The sequence below is a fragment of the Meles meles genome, chromosome 8 (assembly GCF_922984935.1).
Source record: "Meles meles chromosome 8, mMelMel3.1 paternal haplotype, whole genome shotgun sequence".
Taxonomy (NCBI): Eukaryota; Metazoa; Chordata; class Mammalia; order Carnivora; family Mustelidae; genus Meles; species Meles meles.
Genome location: NC_060073.1, coordinates 13,774,296 through 13,799,240, shown reverse-complemented (window position 1 = coordinate 13,799,240; position 24,945 = coordinate 13,774,296). Strand labels below are relative to the sequence as shown.

Genomic DNA, 24,945 nt, shown 5'->3' with positions numbered 1-24,945 from the left:
TTCCCCTAAAGCTAATTAAAATTTTAGAGCTGAGTTTTCTTTATTTCTAAAATAAGAATACTCTCTGCCCTACCCACCTTTAGAATTTTTTCAAATGAGGACCCCCCCGAAAGAAAGAGGGATGGAAAGAATTTTCATTGCAACAGGTTTTTATGAAATTTCATAATCAGGAATTGCATTAGTCTGAACTTGTGTTCCTGGACCACATTGCTATTTGTTTGTAGGTTTTGAAAGCCTTTGTCCAATGTAACTCATGGCCTGGGGCAAGTTCAAGAAGATCAGATGTCTTTGACTTTAGAGATGTATGCAGGAAACTCTGACAAATAAGGACATTTCAGAAGAGAAATCTCACCACTAATAAACTCTCTCTTCTCCTCAGGGCCTATCAATAAAATGGTGGAATAGCCGACACTTCCAACATCATGTAAAAACAAACATCTACCCCAAAGACCCAGATACTGATGTGGGCCCACTTTTCCTGGTTGGAGATTTAAAACCTGTCAAGGTAGGTTTATAATTCCCAAGCACATGAGAAATGTTCCTGGAAGTGGTTCCTGGAAACAGCTATTATCTTGTCCAGGAAACATCAAGCAGGAGGTTCCCACTTCAAGCACATTCTCAGAGCATGTCTCCTTCTCTTAAGTCCAGGACACAGATATAAAATAACGAATCTGGGGTTGTATGAATAGAGAGAGATGTAGAGTATGTGATTCTATGAACTTGAAGGACATCCAGCCAACCTCCTACAACAGGAAAAATGATAACTCATCACCCTGCTTGAGCAATCCTGGTGACAGACAGATCCCTGCCCAATGGCCATCATTACCTCTGAGGAGACACAAGATAATGTTAGATAATGAAACCAGGTGACTAAGGTTGACAATGACTCTCCAAAGTTTAATGAGGATATGGAGACATTCGTTCAGAGAAAATATGTTGGTACATTCAGTAAGCATTAAATCACAAATACCTGAATAACTAGATATCTCAACTAATTCTAGCTCAATTAGAAAAGGCTATGCTGGTATTTTTAGTCTGTATTTATTTGGTTCATTTATACATGAACAGCCCAAATGCTTTGTAAGACACTGAGAGATCTCACCACTATTTGGACTTCTTAAACAAGGAAAAGGAGGGGAAAAGTCAATTCCAGCATTTCTCAGTTGCTGGTTTTTTGAGTTTTTTTTTCCTTAACCTCAACTTAAAATCATCATGTGAAGGACTTCTACCAAAATTTTTAGGAAAAGTCTTACCTCCAAAAAAAAAAAAAAAAAAAAAAAGGTACAAGGATAATGGAATAAAGGTATTTCTCCTCCAAGGGAAATGATACATCCTGAGAGTCAGGTACTTAGAAATAGGCTGCTATTTCTTAAAAGAATTTAGGAGCTTTATTAAAAATAAAAGAGTATATCTCTATCAGTTGCTGCCTGCACTTGGCACTATCTAAATGAAAAATTGTGCAACTTTTTGAAAGTAAGTTTTCCCAGCTTTGGAAGACCCAACCTTTTCCAGGTGAATTAAGAACCAATCTTTTGACTAGATTTAAAAAAAAAAAAAAAGTCTCTAGCTGTGATCATGAATCAATTGCTTTTGACAATGGATACAACCAAGCTGGACTTCTGTGATGGTTGTGGACTCCTATACTCATCATCAAAAATGTGACACTCATTTCTCTCTTTTTTTTTAATTTTGTTATGTTAGTCACCATAAAACACATCATTAATTTTTTGAAACTGATTTCTGTAATCATCCCCACAGAGCAAGGATTTGTCTTACTGAATTTTATGAAGCAGGATGACCCACTCCAGAAGTACCTTCTTTAGGACTATATGTTCAATACACATGCTACCTCTTTACAAATGTTGGAGCTCACCACTCCAAGATTTACAGCTGCTCTTGGGACATGTCCCTAGACCTTATAGTTCTATGTGATATAATTTCAAGGCTACTGCCTAAGCCATTGCTTAAAATTATTTAAACTCTAAAATTCAGTTGTCTTACATAAAAAATGGTTCTGAAGAGCTCTGAACTTTCCCTTCCTTCTCATTTTACTGCCAACCTTTCTACCTATGCTCATGTTCTAGAAGACATAGAGCCCTCCTTTGGAGTGATACTCAAAAATCAGTCTCCATCTAAGTGTGCCATCTCCCAGGAATTTTCCACCTGCTCTTTTTTCCATGTTTCCCACTACTTAAATATCTGGAGGTTTGGGAGTAACTGCAAATAGCTCTTATAACATTATCACCATGATATTTTTTATCTATGACAGTAGAGAAGAAAGAGCAATCCTGCTATCCAAATACAAAAAAAAGTTTATATGTAGGATATCAACAGAAAGGGGGAGAGAAATCGAATGTTGCCCATAGTGTTGTGACCAAGTGAACTATAGAAAAAAACACAGAGATGTAAATTTTCATTCATTCATTCATTCTTTCAACTAAAGATATGTATGTTTACTAGGTATTGGAGACATAACCATTACCTCTACACCTCCCCTCAGGGAATTTGCTGTCCTTGTGTGCTGAGCATAGGCTAAATTAAGGAGACTACTAGAAAATGAATAAAATTCTCAGTATTAAGATTATATGTAAGAGGGCGCCTGGGTTGTTCAGTGGGTTAAAGCCTCTGCCTTTGGCTCAGGTCATGATCTCAGGGTCCTGGGATCGAGCCCCGCATTGGGCTCTCTGCTCAGCAGGAAGCCTGCTTCCCCCTCTCTCTCTGCCTGCCTCTCTGCCTATTTGTGTTCTCTCTCTGTCAAATAAATAAATAAAATCTTTTAAAAAAAAAAAAGATTGTATGTAGGGACACCTGGGTAGTTCACTCAGTTATGCATCTGACTCTTGATTTTGGATCATGATCTCAGAGTTGTGAGATCAAGCCCCACTTCAGGCTCTTCAGTGGGCATGGTCCCTGATTAAGATTTTCCCTCTTCCTCTCATTACCCCCACCCCCCGAAAAAGATATACATAATATCATTATGCTTTAGAAATAGTAAATTACAGTTTTAGATCCATGATGAGAACCTAAAGGAGGAAAGATGAGACAGATAAGAAGGGCCATGCCTATATCTTTTATCACATGACACTTGATAAATATCTTTTGGATGAATGGATGGAGATGGAGACTGGCTTCAAGCAGAATTCTAAACACCACAGTTAAGATGAGCTAGGAAAATTCATCAGAAATATTCCTTCTGATCACCACTCCACTCCATATAAGGACAGACAGTTTCAAAATGACTTCCTTAGGAAATATTTTAACATGAATAGTTGTGATTTTTTTATTAACATATGATGAATTATCTGTTTCAGAGGTACAGATCTGTGATTCATCAGTCTTACACAACTCACAGCACTCGCCATAGCACATACCCTCCCCGATATCCATCACCTGGAAATTTTTGTTAATCACAATCCCCATAGTCAAATGGAAGAATTGCTCACATTTAATTAAAGCAAAAAGGTTCCTCAATATGTCCCCTTATTACAGTTCTGGTTCTTCTAGTACTTCAAGTTTGACAGCCAAAAAACTCTGACCAGATGGTTCTTTCTACAGAGATTTTAGACACATAAATACACACACACACACACACACACACACACACACACACAGGACATTGTCCTTGAGTGTAATGACCAGAAGTCTTGTTTCTTATTTTAGTTTTATTCTCTCTCCATTCAGTATGGCAAGAAGAAAATCAAATACATGGACTATGAAAAGCAGCACCTGTATTTCTACATGGGTGAGTTTCCTTGAAGCCACTTTCTTTACCATCCCATCAAGTCAAGCCAGATAGCTTGACTGTTGCACTCTCACAGACAAGCCCATGTCTTCTTATGACTGGGAAAAGCAGCATGTCTTATCTCAGGCTTCCTGGGGCTAAAACTCTGAAAAGGAAAATGGAAAAGCAAATAGACATTTTTTATGTGCATCTCATGAGATGCTTCAAGAGAGATGGAAGTCAGGATGCCAATCAAGAGATCTTGCATCTGGTACTCTCATCCTTGAAAGACTAAACACCTTTCACGAAGAAAAGAATAGTGGTATTTGGATAGGGAAGAAAAAGAGATAGGAAAAGAATGCCAAAGGATTGACAGAGTGCATCCAGAAAATATAGAGTCTCAGGAATAGGAGACACCTGTTAAACTTCTGTGTGAAAGAGAGATGGTTATTCCCATGGCCAACTTACAGCTATAGAATATATTTTGGTGGACAGAGACATGTAGATATATGTCAGTATCTATTTTAGTTTTAAGGTAGCACTTAAAATGGCCCAAGCAGCAAAATTTATTAATATTCTACTACAAACAGCCTAAAATTAGTATGCTCATTTTTTTACAGAACGTTAATATTTGAAACAATCAACTGTAAAGATGTTTAAAACCTTCCATCATTCAAAGTGTATTTTGTAAGATAAAGGGTTTTTAATTCTAAGCTAGTGTCATTGACATCAAAAAGCATTCAAGAAGAGCATAACTGTTAAGACATAGTACTTTGTCCAGTTTCTCAGTGGAGAACAGTTGGCATTTCTATTCTACTTTTGAAGCTCACTAATCCTGCAAATGTTTGAACTCCCACTTCATTAACACAAGTCACTGGAAATCCTTTATGATAGTTGCACCCAATATAAGTGAAAATCACAGGTACATATATATATATATATGATATGTATATATATATATCTAATATATATATATGTATATATATATTAGATTATTAGATATGAATGTGGATTCAGGCTTGAAAGACAATAGGATACCTGAATAATTCTGATACTGGTAAAAAATATCATAAGCAAAGTGCTTTGGACTTTTTTGTTGGTTTTTTTAAGTTTCAGAGTTAGAATTTAGTGATTTTTCAGTTGCATATAAGACACAATTCTTACTACATCAAGTACCTTCCTTAACGCCCATCACCCAAATATCCCTTCCACCCACCACCTCCCCTCCAGCAACCTTCAGTTTGTTTCCTAGAGTTCAGTGTCTCTTCTGGTTTGCTTCCCTCCCAATTTTCATATTATTGTATTTTTTTCTTCCCTTCTCCTATGTTCATCTATTTTGCTTCTTCAGTTCTACATATGAATGAAGTCATATAGTAGTTGTCTTTCACTGACTGACTTATTTAACTTAGCACAATACCTCTAGTTCCACCCATGTCATTGCAAATTGCAAGAATTCATTCTCTTTGATGGCTGAGTAATATTCTCATCTATACTATATCTTCTTTATCCATTTATCTGTTGATGGACATCTGGGCTCTTTCCATAATTTGGCCATTGTGGACATTGCCACTATAAACATTGGCATACAGGTGCCCCTTTGGATCACTACATTTTTAACTTTGAGGTAAATACCTAGTAGTTCAATTGCTGGGTCTTGGGTAGATCTATTTCTAATTTCTTGGGGAAACTTCATACTGTTTTCCAGAGTGGCTGTATCAACTTGCATTCCCACCAACAGTATCAGATGGTTCCCCTTTCTCCACATCCTTGCCAACATCTGCTGTTTCCTGTCTTGTCAATTTTAGCCATTCTGACTAGTGTGAGATGGTATCTCATTGCAGTTTTTATTTGTATTTCCCTGATGCCAAGGGATATGGAGCATTTTTGCATGGGTCTGTTGGACTTTTGGATGTCTTCTTTGGAGAAATATCTGTTCATGTTTTCTGGCAATTTCTTAACTGGATTGTTTGGTTTTGGGCTGTTGAGTTTGATAAGTTCTTTATGGACCTTTGATGCTAGCCCTTTATCTGATATGTCATTTGCAAATATCTTCTCCCATTCTGTAGGTTACCTTTTAGTTTTGTTGACTATTTCCTTTGCTATGCCAAAGTGTTTTATTTTGATGAAGTCCCAATAGTTCATTTTTGTCTTGTTTCCTTGCCTTTGGAGACATGTCTAGCAAGAAGTTGCTGTACCGGGGCGCCTGGGTGGCTCAGCGGGTTAAAGCCTCTGCCTTCAGCTCAGGTCATGATCCCAGGGTCCTGGGATCGAGCCCCGCATCAGGCTCTCTGCTTAGCGCAGAACCTGCTTCCTCCTCTCTCTCTCTCTGCCTGCCTCTCTGCCTACTTGTAATCTCTATCTGTCAAATAAATAAATCTTTAAAAAAAATAAAATAAAAAAAATAAAAAAAGAAGTTGCTGTACCAAGGTCAAAGAAGTTGTTATCTATGTTCTCCTCTAGGATTTTGATGGATTCCTGTCTCATATTTAGATCTTTCATCCATTTTGAGTTTATTCTGGTGTTTGGTGTAAGAAAGTCATCTAGTTTCATTCTTCTGCATAGTATATGGCTGTCCAATTTTCCCAACATGATTTATTGCAGAGGCTATCCTTTTTCCATTGGATATTCTTTCCTGCTTTGTCAAAGATTAGTTGACCATAGAGGTGAGGTCCACTTCAGGGTTCTCTATTCTGTTCTATGATCTATGTGTCTGTTTTTGTGCCAGTACCATACTTTCTTGATTGTAGCTTTGTAATAGAGCTTGAAGTCCTGAATTGTGATGTCTTCAGCTTTGGTTTTCTATTCCAACATTCCCCTAGTGATTCAGGATCTTTTCTGGTTCCATACAAATTTTAGGATTATTCATTCCAGCTCTGTGAAAAATGACGATGGTATTTTGTAGGGATTGTGTTGAATGTACAGATTTCTCTGGGAAGCATAGACATTTTAATAATATTTTTTCTTCCAATCCATAAGCGTGGAATGGTTTTTCCATTTCTTTGTGTCTTTTTCATTTTCTTTTATAGGTGTTCTATAGTTTTCAGAGTACATATCCTTTGTCTCTTTGGTTAGGTTTATTCCTAGGTATCTTATGGTCTTGGTGCAATTGTAAATGGGATCAATTTCTTGATTTCAATCACCAGAAAAAAATTAGAAGGAACACAAATACATGGAAGTTAAAGAGCATCCTACTAAAGAATGAATGGGTCAAACAGAAAATTAAAGATGAATTTTTAAAAATACATGGAAACAAATAAAAATGAAAATGTAACAGTTCAGAACCTTTGGGATACAGCAAAGGTGGTCCTAAGATGGAAGTATATAGCAATACAAGCCTTTTTCAACAAACAAGAAAGGTCTCAAATACAGAACCTAGAAAGAAGGCTCTAACTAAAGTCTGATCAAAGACAGAGTTGTCAAAACTCAGAGGGACTCCATCAGACTGTGCTCTAGGCAGCCTCACTGGTCCTAGGGGAGAAGGAGGTAAATAACCATCTGGTCAGAAAATTAATATTGATTCTTTATTTCTACCACCTTGACATATTGTAACAGGGCCCAAACCTAAGGATTGTGATAAACTGAAGGATTCCATGTACCTTGAGAAAGCATGAGAGTTCAGAGTAGAAGATTTTCTAGGATGTCTCTATCAAGAATGATGCAAATTTTCAAAGCTTCCTTAGTCTTCTTGAGAGAGCTTGAACCAAATCCTTGTTTCAGCCTCAGAGACTCAAAGAGCCCCATGGAGTCCAGGATGTGGCTGTGGTTCTCCACTTTGCATTGCTTCTCAGGGGCAACATTCCAGAAGTGACATGTTAAGGAGGTAGACTCTTGCTGACTTGCATTGGGGTTATATTCTACTCATTTACTTACCATATTTTTTTGCTGTTGTTCTTTTTCAGTTGGAATCCCTGTCTTCGTGCCTCTGTATTTCAACGTAAAATCCATACAATCGTTGTATATCCAAAGGTGTTGGGAAGTGAGTAACTTGACTCATCCTCTGAAGCTAGATCAAATAGAAAAGGGAACATGAAAATGCTTAGTCCCTTCCAGATGTGGCTTCCTTGACTAATAAGGCATAAGACTTAGCCTTAGCCCGGTGAAGGGGAAATGAAATTGTGTCCAGGGCTTTTAACTGTCAATCATTCTCTCTGCAGGACATTGCCTGGGTCAGCAGCTTTTACATCCGCCATTTCATTATGTTAGGCCCTTTCTATGGAATCTTCGGAACCATACTGCTTATATATTGGGTCAAGTAAGAAAGCAAGAATATTTTATTCCCGCACCTAAATGATCCTCTTACATTCCTTATCTGAGCTGTTTGGGATTATCATAAGATTGGGACAACAGGCCCCATTCTCCATAACTGAGATATTTCCATGGAAATATTTTTTTTGAAGTTGAATTGATTGAATAAGAAAAGTTCCTTAGAAAAAGATTTACCCAATCTTGCCCTTTTCCTTCCACATATTTAATTCCCAATTACAGAGTTCCATCTGACCCCCAAGTTCTTTTGAATTGCAATCCAGCTGGACACGAAAATCCTTCCATAATGGAAGGACAGGAATTTTAATAGTTATTTTATGACAAGAGATTTCCCCAAAACCAAAATGACTAAAGAACTCTCTTCAACTTTACAATCTCTTCCTCACCCATTCTTTCACATTATTGTCCTAAACCCTACATCATAATGAGGATATTGACAGCTACTATGCATCAGGCACTTGGATAAAGGACTTATCTGCATTATCCTATCTGATTTAATCCTTGCACATTCCTGTAATGTAGATAGCACCATCATTTTTCTGCTAAGAGAGCTGAAGCTCAGGAGATTAAATCATTTGTCAAGGTTACAGAGCAGGTAAGGGCCGGTGGTAGTGCCGACCCAGAACTTGAATCCAGTTCTATCTGATGACAAAGCCAAAATTGTCACTCACTTTGCATATCCTAGGTATCTTTCGATCCTTGGGCCAATGCTGCAGTGAACTTTGGGGTCACGGCTCCCATACATTAGGCTGCAAGGCTGGTCAAGTGATCAAAGCCTAGTGTGTCATCTCTATACACAAAGGGCTTCCAAAGAGGGAAACAGCAGACCACCATTTTATTGGAATCTCTCTTCCCTTTCATTTCCTCCAATGCTCAACCAGATCTGCCAGAAGTTGTGCAAGCCCAGTGATAGGAACTGAAACACCCCAAGGAGTCATCACTTCCTCCTTTTATTCTCTGAAAGGTTTCTTGAAAGTGCCTGGATGATACATGTTACCCAAATGAGCCATATACCAATGAAAATGAGCAGAGAGGAAAACCGGGACTGGTTCAGCACCCAGGTAATGTGAAGTTCCTAGGAGAAGATCCTTGAGACCATGATTTAGAGTCTGGTTTCCTCAAATAATAATAATTTTATTTATGGAATGGTTACTAGGAGCCAGGCACTGTCCACTGCTTTGCACATAACTACATGACACAGATGCTATGATTATTACTACTTCACAGATGATAAAACTAAGGCATGAAGAAATTGAGTAACTTGTATGAGATCACACAACAAGTCAGTGGTAGAAAGCAGGTTTTAAACATAGACAGTCTTATTTCAAAGCCTTTTCTCTACACCAAGGGTAAGTAAATTATAGTCCAAGGGCCAAATACAGCCCATTGCCTATTTTTATCAATAAAATTTTGTTGGAATACAGCCACGCTTGTACGTTTACATATTATCTATGCCTGTCTTCATGCTACAACAGTGAAACTGAGTGTGACAGAAAATTAAAATATTTGTCTTGCATCTTGTAGAAAGTTTACTGACTCATCCCCCATACGACACAGCCTTTCAAAAGAATCTGAGTTCCTAGAATTACAAAATGATTTTACACCTAGAAGGACCCTGGAATTCACCTCATTTCATTGTATAAACACAAAGGCCCAGAGAGGAGACATGGCATGATCGCTGAGCGTGCTGTTAATGATTAACAGGGTTATGATCAGTGCAGAGTATCTCAGCCTCCTAAGCTTTCCTCTCTCTATGCCATGATTAACTGGAGAATTCTGTCATTATAACACTTTGTTCCCCAAGCTCATTTCCAAATTCAGTGGACCTTCAATTTGAGCATAGAGTATTTGTTCTCAAACTTTTTGGTCACAGAACCAACCATCTTATACTCTTAGGAGTTACTGAGAACATCAAAGAACTTTTGTTTATGTAGGTTATATCCACTGATATTTACTGTATTTAAAATTAAAACATAATTTTAAAACATTTATTTATTAATTTTAAAATAATGAAAATAAAACTGATCAATACAATGTAAACATCAGACTGATGATGTCATCCCATATTTAGAAGCTTCTGGGGGAAAAAAAATCCACAGTACAAGCATGAGACTTTGAAAATGAAAAAGGCAAATTCTATCTTAGAAGTATTCTGGGAATGGTTTTGACCTTACAGATCCTCTGAAAGGATCCTAGAGAATCCCAAGGTGTGCTAAATGCATACTTTGAGAAACACTGATATCAAACCACAAAAATAACATTCAAAATGGCAACAATCCCAACTAGAATTAAACCTTAGAAAGACATTGAATAAAATGACATTTATAAGAGTTCTTAATCTTGGCAGTCTAGAGAACCCCTTGAACCCTTTCCTAGGATAAGGGTTTTAAGTTCATAGAATAAAATATATTAGATTACAAAGGAAACTACTTACACTGAAATGCACTTCTATGCCCAGAACCTGTGGTTGAAACAATTGAATGCCTTACTTCCCATCTAGAAGTCCTCCAAGTGTGCCCTATAGAAATGGTATTCTAACACCTCTAATCTCTACCAAAATCCTACAGTCCCATTTCCCTCCACCAGAGTCTTCATTCATGACAACTTAGTCATCTATATCCAAAAGCTGATGGTGATTTAGCCCCTTAGATCCCACATACTTCTTCGTATCTATTGCCTTGTATAAACTTCTTAACAAAATGTCTTATTACTTTTTAAAACCGTAAGTTCCTTGAGACCACACACTGTGTATCCTTTTCATCCTTCGTGGTTTCTTACACTAAATAGGTACTTGTTAAACAATTGACACTTGGGCTCACTTTACATCTAATGTAAGCTTTTTCTTTGCAGGTCTTGTCCACCTGTAATGTTGAACAGTCCTTTTTCAATGACTGGTTCACTGGGCACCTGAACTTCCAAATCGAGCATCAGTGAGTAATAAAAACAATCCATGGTAAAAGGCAAGGGCTGTCACTTAGAATAGCCCCCCGCAAACAGTCCAGAGCAGAGCCCTGCAGTCAAGATTTCAGAGAGAAAAAATGAACCAGAATTCTTGAAAGGCTGCTTTCTTTCTAAAACATGAATGGTAAGGAAGGGAAAAAAGAAAACAAAGTGTAACAATTGTGAGAAATTGAAGTTATTGAAAAAAATACCAAAGACTCAGTTTCTACATTCCCAAAGACTTAGGAATTGCTGATTGGTTTTGTTTTGTCTTGCATGTGGTTTGTTGGCAAAACCCAAGAAAAATCATAATACTTGTGTAACCAAGTTGTATTGAAACTTAATTAAGATTTAATATTAATATCAGTTTATATCGTTAGAGCTGAGGTTACAAAATAATCAACAACAAAATCCAGTTCCTGCTGTAATTTCCAAATGATATCTGGAAATACTTCACCAATGGGCAGTTAGGAGGATGTACACTAAATACAGAGAAAATGACAGTACTTTGAAAGTCAGTCTCTCCAGAATATTCAAAGAAGAGACTTTCCACAACCTTTTTACCTAAGTTGTATCTGATAGTTAGAGGAAGGAAAAATATGTATTCATGGGATTTTCTCATCCTTCTTCTCCTTTTAGTCCTTTAAAATCTCAGCAAGGGGGACAACCTGGGTGGCTCAGTCATTAAGTGTCTACCTCTGGTTCGGGTCATGATCCCAGAGTCCTGGAATTGAGCTCCATATTGGGCTCCCTGCTTCTCCCGCCCCTCTGCCTGCTTCTCCCCCTGCTGTGTGTGCGCTCACTCTCTCTCTCTCTCTCTCTCTCTCTCTGTCAAACAAATAAATAAAAATCTCTTTAAAAAATAAAATAAAATAAAATCTCAGCAAGGGGCCCTGGGTGGCTCAATCAGTTAGGCATCTGATTCCTGATTTGGCTCAGACCATGATCTCAGTGTCATGGGATCAAGTGCCACACTGGGCTCCACTCTCAGCCCAGAGTCAGGGGGAGATTCTCTCCTCCTCTCTCTCTCTGCCTCTGCCCTCCCATGCACTCGCTCTCTCTCTCTGTCACTCTCTCTCTCTCTCAAAAAAATAAATAAATAAATAAAATCTTTAAAATCTCAGCAAAACAGCCAAGATTATTATTCATATTTTATCAAAGAAAAGGTTAAAGGCCAAGAATTTCATCTGACTGATTAGGGAAAGCCTTGGATAAAATCCATCTCTCCTTACTTCTTATTCCTATCCTAGAAATTTTCCCCACATACCTTGACTAAAACTTACTGAATACTCAACATATTAATTGTGCAGGAGTTAAACATATATATAGAGAGAGACAGAATGGTGAAGCTGTGGTTATCTCCAGTTCTGTAGGTATTTCAAAATGGTAGAAAGCCCTCTACTTTCATTTGATCTGGCTAAAAATAAATATATTTGGTAGAGGTAGTTCTCTTAGGTCTTCCCAAACATTTGCCACCCACAGGGCTTGCAGAGGATTAAGAGATAAGATTAGAGTATTTTGACAAGAGTTTTGAACTTCCTGGAACAGGGGTACTATGCCATGTCAAGGTTGGGTCTGCATTGTTAATAGAGCTTTATCTAGTAATAGGGGAAAGAAAACTCCTTCAGGTTGCTCTTTTGATCTAAGTTTTATATCTCCTGTCTCTGTATCTCTAGTCTGTTTCCCACAATGCCACGCCATAATTATCACAAGGTGGCACCCCTGGTGAGGTCACTGTGTGCCAAGCACGGATTGCCATATGTGAGTAAGCCCATGCTGGAAGCATTTGGAGATATTGTCAGGTAATTACAGAGTTTTTCAGCTCATAGCTCCCATCACTGCTGGTCCCCAGACTGTCACTGCCTTATGAATCATTTACTCAACAATTATTTATTAAAGGGCATCTGTGTGCTCAGCATGGACATGAGAACCTTCAGGGAACAATATCAACAATGTAATGATAATAAATAATTCTTACTATGTACCTACTTCCTTCTAGGTAATTAATTCTTAGTGAAAATGCCTTGCTGCCCTCCTAAATTTCAAGGTTCTTAAGACCAGGATTGTGTGTTATTTGCCCCTGTATTCCTTCAAGGCCTTATCATGCTTTATAATTTATATGCCGGGGGTGGGAGCCCTCTCCAATCATCTCACCCAGAGTTACAAACTTAGATGCCTACAGGGTCCAGGGACATAAACATGTGGATCAGAGAGTGGTAACTGACCAAGAGCAGAGAAGCCTGCTGGAACTGAAAATCTGTACTCATCTTGGTGTATTCACATCCTCCTACAAAACATTAAAAGCCCATGACCTGGGTGTAGTAAGTTTCTCTTACTTTTACAATTAGAAGGAAAAGAAAATACTGGTGTTTTGAATGAAGCCAACAAGGCCAGGCCTGACCTGATCTGGCCTCTGGGCAGTGCTCCCATTTCAGACTCCCCACCACTCCCATTTCTCTCTTCTGCCTTCCAGATATCTGGCTTCTCTTCAGTTGCTACAAAACTCCCTGCCCCTTACCATTTCCTGTCCTTTCCCACCTTTTCTTTGCTTAGAATGTCCTTCCAGCCTACCACCTCCCCCTCACATCACCTTCTCAATTTCCATCCACTTTCCAAGACTTATAAATGCCTTTTCTTCATCTCAGTCTCCCCTCACCTCCAGGACCAAACCCTTCATCTGCACTTACAGCACCTGCTTCTCTTCACTTGTGACCTTTATCACAATCATGACTAAATAACATCATGGCTAATATATTATTTAATATATGTCTCCCAACATAGACCAGGAATCCCATGTAGATGGGACTCATGTCTGTCCTACTCATTGCTATATCCCCAAAGCCTAAAAAAGTATCTTTCACATTGTAAAATATGATGGGTGGGTAGATATAGGATGGGTTTGTATAAAGGTATATGATTTAACTTATAGAGACTCAGAGACTTTATTTTTAATACTAAAAAAAAGAACAATTGATGTTTTGGGGTGCAAAAGAGAATAAAATGAAATATAAACTCAATCTCCTCCTTATAGGAAAGGTGAATTCATTTGCCAAAAAAACAATGCAGTGTATTTGACTCCTTTTTCTGGGCAACAGAAAAAAAACATCTATCTATAGCTGGAAGTGACAAAATTGCTGTGAATCAAATGAAAGAGCACATGTTATATGGAGCAGCTCCTTTTACATTAAAGTCTCACCTACTGATGATTTTGTTTGTCTCTCCTGCAGGGCACTGAAGAAATCTGCAGCCCTCTGGAGGGATGCTTACTATGAAACATGAAGAAGAGCATCAACCTTAATACACATGTAGGTGCATCTCTGAAGGAGGTTAATGAATGTATAAGAGATCTTTCCTGCTTACCTGCTGGTGCCTCTAACATAACAGGGTGCTAGGAGAGTGAATTCCAAGGATACATGATAACCCCTTCCCTGAAGGTTTTCTCTGCAAATGCAAAGCAATGGAAACACAAGGTGGTTAAGATGACTAAAGGGAATGGGAGTCAAATTCTTTTATTTCTTCAATAGAATCTTGAACTTAGTCCTACCAATAGGATCATCTCCATCATTGGGGCATAATTACAAGAACCAGAGAAAATTTTACTGATGAGGTGGTTATAGGAAGAAATGGGCCAAAGGAGAGATCTCTGATGGGCACTTCAGGAAATACTTCAGTTGTTCCTAGAAGAGAATGGTGTATTTAGGAAATTTCTGTTGGAATACAAATCTTTGCTTATTCCTTACTTAAATGTGTGAGCCTCTTTTTCTTTTCTTTCTTTTTTTAAGATTTTATTTATTTATTTGTCAGACAGAGATCACAAGTAGGCAGAGATGCAGGCAGAGAGAGAAAGGGAAACAGGCTTTAATCCACTGAGCCACCCAGGCACCCCATGTTTGATACTTTTTATTTTGTTCTCTCATCATTTATTCTTCTCTGAACAAATGACTAAAAGGAGAAAGTCACAACAAAAGAAAGAACCAGAAGTAATACTTTCCTGCCATAGACCTAATCAATATAGACATAAGTAAAATATAAGATCTAGAATAGGTCATAGGTCATAGGTAATTTATATATTATATATATAAAATATAAATGCAGAATAATGATTATAATGTTACTAGCTGAGCTTGGGGGATAAAAAAGGATAAAAGACACTAGAGAATCTCAGTGCAGAAATAAAATCTAATCAGGCCAACATTAAAAATGCTTTAACTGAGATGAAGTCAAAATGGATGCTTTAACAACGAGGATGAATGAGGCAGAAGAGAGTCCACAATGTAGAACACACGAGGATGGAAAGAAAGGAAGTCAAGGAAAAAGAGAGTAAAACAATTAATACCATGGGGGGATGCTTTGAGAAATCAGTAATACCATAAAGCAAAATATATTTAAATTATTGGGGTCCCCTAGGAAGAAAAAAAAAAAAAGAGCGGTACAGAAGGTATATTTGAGCAAATCATAACTAAGAACTGGAGAAGGAAACAGTCATTCAAGTCCAAGAGACACAAATAACCCCCTCAAAAATCAATAAAAATAGATCAACCCCAACGTATAATAGTGAAGCTTGCAAATTTCACAGATAAAGAGAAAATCCCAAAAGCAGCTCAAGATAAGAGGTTCTTAATGTACAAGGGCAGGTACATTACACTGGCAACCAGACCTATCCACAGAGACCTGGTAGGCCAGAAAGTGCTGGCATGACATATTCAGAGAATTAAATGAGAAAAATTGCAACCAACAAAACTTTATCAATCAAGGCCATCATTCAGAATGGAAGGAAAGATAAAGCACTTCCAAGAGAAACAGAAACTAAAAGAACTTGTGATCACTAAACCAGCCCTGCAAGAAATATCAACATGGATCCTGTAAACAAAGACACACAAGGGATATTACAATGGCACCAAATTCATATCTTTCAATAGTTACTCTGAATGTAAATGGGCTAAATGTTACAATCAGAAGACACAGGGTAATATATTGAATAAAAAAGCAAGACCCATCCATATGCTGTCTACAAGAGACACATTTTAGACCCAAAGACACCTCCAGATTGTAAGTGAGGGGTGGAGGACAATTTACCATGCTAATGGACATCAAAAGAAAGCTGGGGTAGCAACTCTTATACCAGAAAAATCAGATTTTAAACCAAAGACTGTAGTAGGGGATAAAGAGGAAAATTATATCATATTTAAAGGGACTATCCAACAAGAAAATCTAACAACTATAACGATTTATGCTCCTAACTTGGGAGTAGCCAATTATATAATCTAATTAGTAACAAAGTTAGAGTAGCACATTAATAATAGTACAGTTATAGTAGGGGATTTAACACCCCATTCACCAGCAATGGACATAGTAGAAGAGCAACAAGGAAACAAGGGCTGTGAATGACCCACTGGACCAGATGGACTTCACAGAGATATATAGAGCATTCCATCCAAAAGCAACAGAATACATATTCTTCTCCAGTGCACATGGAACTTTCTCCAGAGTAGATCACATATTGGGTCACAAATCAGGTCTTGAGTGGTACCAAAGATTGACATCATTCCCTGCATATTTCCAGACCACTATATCTTGAAACTTGAAGTCAATCACAAGAAGAAATTTGGAAGGAACTCAAGTATTTGGAGGTTAAAGAGCATCCTACTAAAGGATGAATGGGTCAACCAGGAAATTAAATAAGAGTTTTAAAAATTCATGGAAACAGATGAAAATGAAGACACAATTATTCAAAACCCTTGGGATGCAGCAAAAGCAGTCAAGAGGGAAGTGCATAGCAGTACAAACCTTTCTCAAGAAGTTAGAAAAGTCTCAAATACACAAGCTAACCTTACACCTAAAGGAGCTAGAGAAAGAACAGCAAACAAAGCCTAAACCAAGCAAGGGAAGAGAAATAATAAAGATTAGAGCAGAAATCGATGAAATAGAAACCAAAAGAACAGTGGAACAGATCGATGAAACTTGAAGTTGGTTCTTTGAAAGAATTAATAAGATCAATAAACCCATTGCTAGACTAATCAAGAAGAAGAGAAAGGACCCAAATTAATAAAATCATGAATGAAAGAGAAGAGATCACAACCAACACCAAGAAAATACAATTATAAGATCATATTATGAGCAACTATATGCCAACAAATTAGGTAATCTGGAAGAAATGGATGCATTCCTAGAAACTTATAAACTACCAAAACTGAAACAGGAAGAAATTGAAAACCTGAACAAATGCATAATGGGCAAAGAAATTGAAGCAGTAATCAAAAATCTCCCAAGAAAGAAGAGTCCAGGGCCCGATGGCTTCCCAGGAGAATTCTACCAAACATTTAAATAACTAATACCTTGTCTTCTGAAGCTGTTTCAAAAAACAGAACCGGAAGGAAGATTTCCAAACTCATTCTATGAATCCACATTACCTTGATCCCAAAGCCACACAAAGACTCCAACAAAAAGGAAAATTGCTGATGAATATCTCTCAGGAACATGGATGCAAAAATTCTCACCAAGATACTAGCCAATAGGATCCAACAGTACATTGAAAAGATTATTCACAATGACAAAGTGGGATGTAGTCCTGGGATGCAAGTTTGGTTCAACATTCACAAATTAATCAACATGATTCATCATATTAATAATAGAAAGAACAAAAACCATATGATCCCCTCAATTGATGCAGAGAAACCATTTTGCAAAATACAGCATCCTTTCTTGATTAAAACTCTTCACAGTGTAGGGATAGAGGGAACATATCCCAATATCATAAAAGCCATATATGAAAAAGCCCACAGCAAATATCATTCTCAACTGGGAAAAACTGAGAGCCTTTCCCCTAAGGTCAAGAGCATGACAGGGATGCCCATTTGCAACACTGTTGCTCAACATAGTGCTAAAAGTCCTAGCCTCAGCAATCAGACAACAAAAAAGAAACAAAAGACAGTCAAACTGTCAAAGAAATCAAATTCTCTCTGTCAAATAAATAAGTATTTTTTTAAAAAAAGGAAGATGCAATTCATATATAAAATGGAATATTACTCAGCCATCAGAAAGGATGAATATTGAACATTTAATTTGATGTGGATAGAACTGGGGGGCATTATGCTGAGCAAAATAAGTCAGAGAAAAACAATTATCATATGGCTTCACTCATATGTGGAACACAAGGAAGAGCACAGAGGATGATAGGGAAAAGGTTGGAAAACTGATTGGGAAGTCATCAGGAAGGGAGAAAAACCATGACAGAATCTTAACTATAGGAAACAAACGAGGGTAACTGGAGGGGGGCTAGGTGGGGAGATGGGGTAATTGGGTGATGGGCATTATGGAGGGCACATGATGTGATGAGCACTTGGTATTACACACAACTGATGAATTATTGAACTCCACATCTGAACCTAATAATGTACTATTGTTGGCTAATTCAATTTAAATTTAAAAAAGAAAAAAGAAATAAATATAAATCAATCAATCAATCCTGAGAATTAAGTCACAGCCCTACTTAAAACTCTTCAATGGATTCTCATTGCTCTTGAAATAAAGACCAAACCCCAGGACTTCCAACAGACTTTGCCTACATTGGCCACCCCCTTGCAAGCTGCCCTACCTTGTGCCACTATGGCCCTTGCTCTCTCTGCTTCAGACCCCATGGTTTATTCTAGTCATCACTTTCCCTCTGCCACAGGGTTTTTGCTCCTGAACACAGTGTCTGAACATCTCTGTTACCCTCCTGCCCTCCCTTCTCAGCTGGTTATGTGCCACTAGACTGCTGATCTCAGGACAACCTCCCCACAAAGTCAATGGCTATTGTGATATGCTCTGTAGCCATTACTACAGGTAAAATTTTACATTCTTTTGTGTGATGTCTTAATTTTTTTCTCTTCTACCCATGCTTGCAATATCCATAAGAATCAGAACTTCCTGACATGTTAGAGACACACAATAAAGATGTGTGGAAGGAGGGGAGGTAGGGAGAGAGGAGGGAGGGAAGAAAAAGAAGTGCGTGAATGTAATCCTTCCTAATTAGATCAAAAGGTAAATTTTGTCAAATATATGAAAAGCACTTCTATATCCAATTCTGAATTATTAGAATTCTTATCAAAACTGGAGAACATCTACCAAGCAATAAGTACTGATCTACACCCTTCATGGCATTATTCCATTTAATTCTCATAACAGCACCATGGGGCAAGTCCTATAATTAATCTCATTTTATAGGTGAAAAACTTGGGGCTTAGGTAGGCCAAAATTTGCCTGATGTCACAGGTAGGAAGTGGTGGAGCAGTTTCAGACTCAGGGATATCTGACTCCATAGTCAACGCTCATTAATCTCCATGCCAAGAAATTCAAAGGAGAATTACGTGACATTAATAGATATGGACAGTTGGCATTTCTGGAATATCTCCAATAGCTTTCCAGGAGCTGATGGAATAAGCATCAAGGTAGTTAGCTTTTCACCTCAGCAGGAACAGGCATCCCAGGGAAGGGAAGGCTAGAGCAGCATGACAGGCAAAGTACCAGCTCAGAAAGGATTCCTGTTGACAGACAGCTAGTCACCAATCCTAAAAGGGTATCCTGCTCAGAGAAATATCACTTGGAAGTAGTCAAGCTGAGATCTAAGTTTTCAGAAATGACAGGCACTGCATTAACCTATAGGAACAGGATGAAGAAATGGATTTGAGATTTTGTGGTAATTTAACATGAATTTGGTCAAAGAAAATTCATCTTCCCTGTGGCTATTTTCATGTGCCCTTCCCTGAAACCATATTTCCTCTAAAGTTTCATTCCTCTTGGTAAAATGATGGAGTAAGAACCTGCCTGCCTTTTCAGTTGGGCATTAAGTAAGAGTGACTGGAATAGAAGTCCCCTATAATAGAACCTAGATTCTAGTTACAGCTCCTTAACACCCTAAAATAAGTTGGCCAGGTCATATATACCCTTCATACCTCAGTCTGTGAAATAGGTATGGTTCCTACTGTTACCTGGTCTACATACATCATAGCATGGTTGGGACAAATGAGTAAGGAAAATGAGTAAGGTAATAGTTTCATAAGTTGAGAACAGCCATTCACATGCTCATTATTGTTATTTTGTTATAAGGAGGTTCCTCCCATCCCAGACCTACCAAAAGCAAGAGAGGCTGTAGAGTCCACAGACCCACAAGATAGAAAGACACTAAATTGTTTTAATAATGACAGGACACCTTTCTCCAAATAAGAAGCTTATGAGTCACAAGTGAGAAAATGATTTCTCTTGTGGCAACAAGTAACACCCATGAGTCACCTTCCACATCTGGCTGTTAATTTTAAATACCCTGGGACTAGCATCCAGATCTCAGGCTGGAGAGATAGAAGAGAGCCAGGGGTTCTATTTATCCAGACTCCTGGTTAACCATGTGAAGGCACAACTGTCTTTGTTGGAAATCATACCCAATACAAGCATACCATTTGTTACTTCTTCAGTATATTATAAAGGACTCTCTTGACTATTCCCATGCTAATCATCAACCTTAAAGATGCAGAAGGTATAGGACATTGAATTTAAACCCTGAGTCCACATTGAAAAAAATCTAAAATGCCAGGCTGGAAAACCCTATGCTTGGTTTAGTACCAAGCCTATAAACCTATACTTGGCTTAGCATGGATCCACAGGGAATCTTTGAGCTGGAAAGCAGTGTAATTGGAACTGGGATCTTGAAGGACCCTTCTGAAACCACATAAAGAGAAGATTGGAAAATGATTGATATGGAGGAGGGGAGACCAGCAAGATGACTAATTCAATAACTGGGTGAGAGATAATGAGAACCTAAATTTGGCTGGTGGGATAAATAATGAAATGGAAAGGAATAAATAATACATGTTGTAGAGACAGAAACCACGGAATATGGCACATAATTAAACATTAGGGAAGCCCAAAGACAATCCAAAGTTCACATTATAGGTGGTGACATTAACCAAGGGGCAAAAAAATAGAAGATGGAGCAAAAGGGAAGGGTTGCTCTTAAACACCTTGAGCTCGTGGTACTGAAAGAAAATCTGAGTGGGGATGGCTAGCAGTAATTGGAGAAAATGCCCTTGCAAAACCTGGAAGGGAAGTAAGGGCAAAAGATATCAACTTAAACACGCTCCCCAGAGAGCTCACCAAAAAAGAGAGTAGAGGGGGAGACTTGCTTTGACAGAGCATCTTAAGGATACTTTCAGTCAAGTTGGGGGGGAGGGGATATGGACCAGCTTACAAAAAAAAAAAAAAGACATTAGCTCAGTCCTTGCAGGAAATATAATGGAATGTCAGAGGCTAGGAAATGAGTCTAATACTGAGAGAAGGCATCAGAGAGAAAAGCCCATTGCATTTCATTGACATTTTTTCCATTTGCGAAGTTAGTTCAGTACATCTCTAGAAAACATAAAATATCCAGCTTGAAGAATGTGCCCTAAATATGTTGCACTATATTCTAAAAGGAAGGTTTGGCTAATGTTTGCAAGTTTGCCATCATTCATAAAAAACACAGATAAGGATTTTATATTTGCATACCACCCAAAAATTTTTCTACAATGACACAGACATAAAAGTAGAATGTTCATATGAAACACAAGGGTGAATGGTATAGGAAGCTCATCATGTAGGAGAGCCCATTAGGAAACTCTGTGCTCCAGGCCCCACACAGCTGAACTGAGAGATGAGGGGATCAAGGTCACAGACTATCAGGGTGTCCCCGCATATCAGTTCTGGTTTACACCAGAGTTCTTGTCTACACCACTTCAAGGAAGATGTCTGGATTTCACTACTAGTCCTGCAGAAAAAAATAGGAAACAGTCCCTGCAAGTGTATCATTTATTAAAAGACTGAGACACTTCTCTATCAGTTGGTAAATAGCCACTCCCCCCTACCCTAAGTCCTACCGCTGATGCCCCACTCCTTCTACCAGGACACATACCTCCATTTATCCCAGAATGGAAGTGGGTGAGTGGGTGGGTGGGTAGTAAATTTCCATACCTTTTAAGCCCTTTCTGATATGCTGAGGAAGTAGTTTATTTGCCAAAGACAAATATTCTACCCAAAATAAGGTTTAAACTCTAGGCTTCAGGTGAGTTGAGCTTCACCATTTCCATGTGACCGACAAAAATCTCCCAATTAGGAACAACCATCAAATCCACAAAATGTCCCTACCTGGTGACGAAAACAGTCAGTAATCTTTATGCTTCAGACAAGCATTCAAAACAGACCTGGTAATGTTGCCCAGAATCCAACTGTCCTACTATACCAGTGCTGCCTATCCAGAGTGACCCAAAAAACAAGTAGCTGGAATTATTAAAGCCTGTAACTTGGAACTCTGTTCAAACACCTGGAAAAGGTGGCACAAGAGCAGTTTGGGTCTCCTCGCCGGGACGCATGCAAACACTGACTTACATTAAAAGAATTAGCGTTACGATACATGGTTTATTGGGGGCAGGACCAGGCAGAGCTAAAGAGAGAGAGAGTGAGGCTGTCTAAGCCCAATGGGGAGTTTCTAGCCAGAGTGCTGCAGCGACCACAGCCCCAAACTAAGGTTCTCTTAACAATTATGCATTCTAGGGGCGCCTGGGTGGCTCAGTTTGTTGACGACCTGCCTTCGGCTCAGGTCATGATCTGAGGGTCATGGGATAGGACTGAGCCACGCATGGGGTGTCCCGCTCAATGGCAAGTCTGCTTCTCCCTCTCCCCGCTGCTCGCTCTCTCTCACTCTCTCTCTCTCTCTCTCAAATAGATAAGCGAAATCATTAAAAAATAAAATAAAATAGAAGTTACACACCTACTAATTAACCATGTGATCATGAGTTTGCCCCTTCCTAGGGATTACCTCTTTTATTCACAAATGACCAGTGTATTTGGACTTTAAAAATACAACGTATGTTAAAGTATCAGAGCCAGGCCTGTCACTGGTCACCTTTCAGGAGCCATGATACTAGTCTACTGACTGTTCTTGCTTTCTCTCCTCCTCTCTCTCTCAGCAGCGACCTTGAACTTGATGTCCTACCTGCCTGGAATCTCCCCGGTATTTGCACTAGAGTTACATATTTATCATCCTTGCCACCTTCTAGCCACTCCAGTTCATTCACAGAATCCATGTGCCCTCCCCTACCACCATTGCCTATCATTCCCTAACCACTAACCTGTTTTCTTTCCTTTATAACATGTACGTCATCTGAAATTGTCTTCTTTGTTGGTCACCTCATCTCACTGGAATATAGGTTTTAATACAGAAATCTGGAAGAGTGCATCCTAAATGAGTGAATGAATTTGAGTGTGTCTTTGTCATTGATAACGTGGAAGGAGAATAGGAAAATGACATTAGCTCCTTGAGAGCAGTGATTTGGGCCTATTTGTCTCCTGGTGTGGGCCCAGAGGCGGTGCTCAGTAGATAGTCCTTCTTGGGGGACTCCTTTTCTCTGCCTCAAGCCATCCACCACATCTCCCAGTGGTCCTGCAGAGGATCCAATTTCCTGGTGCCAAGCCACCAGCACTATCCAGGGCAGCAGTTTTTGCAGAAGGATTCTGATGCCCGCTTCAAAGGACCCAGCAAGTAACTGGAGAGTGGAGACCCTGTACTGTGGTTAACGCAGACTGCAGGCACATAGAAGGCGGGCATGCCATTGTTCTGCCCTCAAGGAGTTGGCAATTTTATAAAGAAGCCAAGAGTCATATAAATTAAAAAGAAGGATAAAATTAAGAGTCCAGGGCTGTCAAAAATAGTAGGAGGGAGGGGTTACAAGGGTGTCGCTGGGCATCTATGCAGGGACTGTCTTTGTCACGATACAGGGTGAGGAGTCAAGGCAGGTAATGTGGAGGGGGGGAGCAAGGAGAAGGGGGGATAGATGACAACAGCAGGTAGGGAAACTGACTGAGGGTGCAGCCATGTGGGGGAAAAGTCCCCTGGGGGAAGGGGGGAGGGAGAAGGGAATACGGGGATTGCAGAGAAGGGGGCAGGGGTGTTAGGGGGCCAGCAGTGTGGGAAGGGGGCTGCCAGGCTCCAGAAGACCTCGCAGGAGGGCCTCCACAGGGAAAAGAGGTTGGAAAAGCTGGAGGCAAACGAAGTCTAGGCAGCAGGATCTGCCTCCCTCTTCCCCACATCTAGGAATCTTACCTTCCCATTTGAGGGCTCGTCTTTCTATCCAGAGTACATATGTGGACTTGGACGACTCCTGCTGGAGAATGACATCCCCACCAGCCCCAGCTACCTGGCCCAGAACCTGCTGCTCCTGTGGCTGAACAGGAAGGAAAGCAGTCCCCACTATCCTCCCCCACAGGCACTTTGGTGTAGATTATTGGGAAGCTCAGGCAATATTAATTATTCTAATACCAGCTAACATGTATTTAGCACCCACTCTGTGTCAGTCACTTACAAATATCCTCACCAAAATATTGATGCTATTATCCTCATTGTATAGGAGAGGAAACAGAAGCACAGAGAAGTTAAGTAACTTTCCCGTGGCCACACAGGTGATAGGTGGTGGAGGCAGAACTTGAACCCAGGATGCCTATCTCCACAGCCAAGTACTGCTTAGGCACTGGACCAAGAACACATTCCCACTGCACTGGCAACAATGCCTACTGTGCTCTGACCTCTCTGTCTTGGATTTCTCGCATGCTAAATTAAGCTAGGGAGAGAGACAGGAAGGTAGCTAAATTCTCTTCTGGCTTTGATAGTCTAGTAATTTTCATACCCAGAGGGATTATCATGTACCTATAGGTCCTCACGTGCCCTCAAAATATTTATTAATAATTTTCAATAGTATTTCATATCTTTCCCTACCAGAATGTAAACTTCCTGACAGGCAAGAGCTTAATCAAGAGTTCAAAATTTATTTCTTGTTCACTGTGAGACCCTCAGTGCCTAGAACGGTACCAGAATCAAATCAGGTATTCAGTGAATATCTGTTGAATGATTGAATAAATTGAGTTCTTCCATCTTTTGTAACAAAATCCCTTAGCCATACAGAAATCGTGAGGCATCAATCATTTTGGAAGTTTTTCAATCTAATAAAGCTAGTATCATT

At 39.1% G+C, this 24,945-nt stretch overlaps 1 protein-coding gene across 1 annotated transcript in view; it reads left to right on the top strand.

The window, feature by feature from the left end:
• LOC123949443 (fatty acid desaturase 2-like protein FADS2B) overlaps positions 1-14,203 on the top strand; it is a 31,419-nt gene extending 17,216 nt beyond the window's left edge. Inside the window, exons 5-12 of the mRNA XM_046016881.1 lie at positions 380-505; positions 3,682-3,742; positions 7,621-7,697; positions 7,876-7,973; positions 8,949-9,045; positions 10,835-10,914; positions 12,601-12,726; positions 14,152-14,203. Coding sequence (XP_045872837.1) covers positions 380-505; positions 3,682-3,742; positions 7,621-7,697; positions 7,876-7,973; positions 8,949-9,045; positions 10,835-10,914; positions 12,601-12,726; positions 14,152-14,203 — 717 coding nt within the window. The remainder of the gene's footprint in view (positions 1-379; positions 506-3,681; positions 3,743-7,620; positions 7,698-7,875; positions 7,974-8,948; positions 9,046-10,834; positions 10,915-12,600; positions 12,727-14,151) is intronic.
• The last annotated feature ends 10,742 nt before the right edge of the window (positions 14,204-24,945 follow it).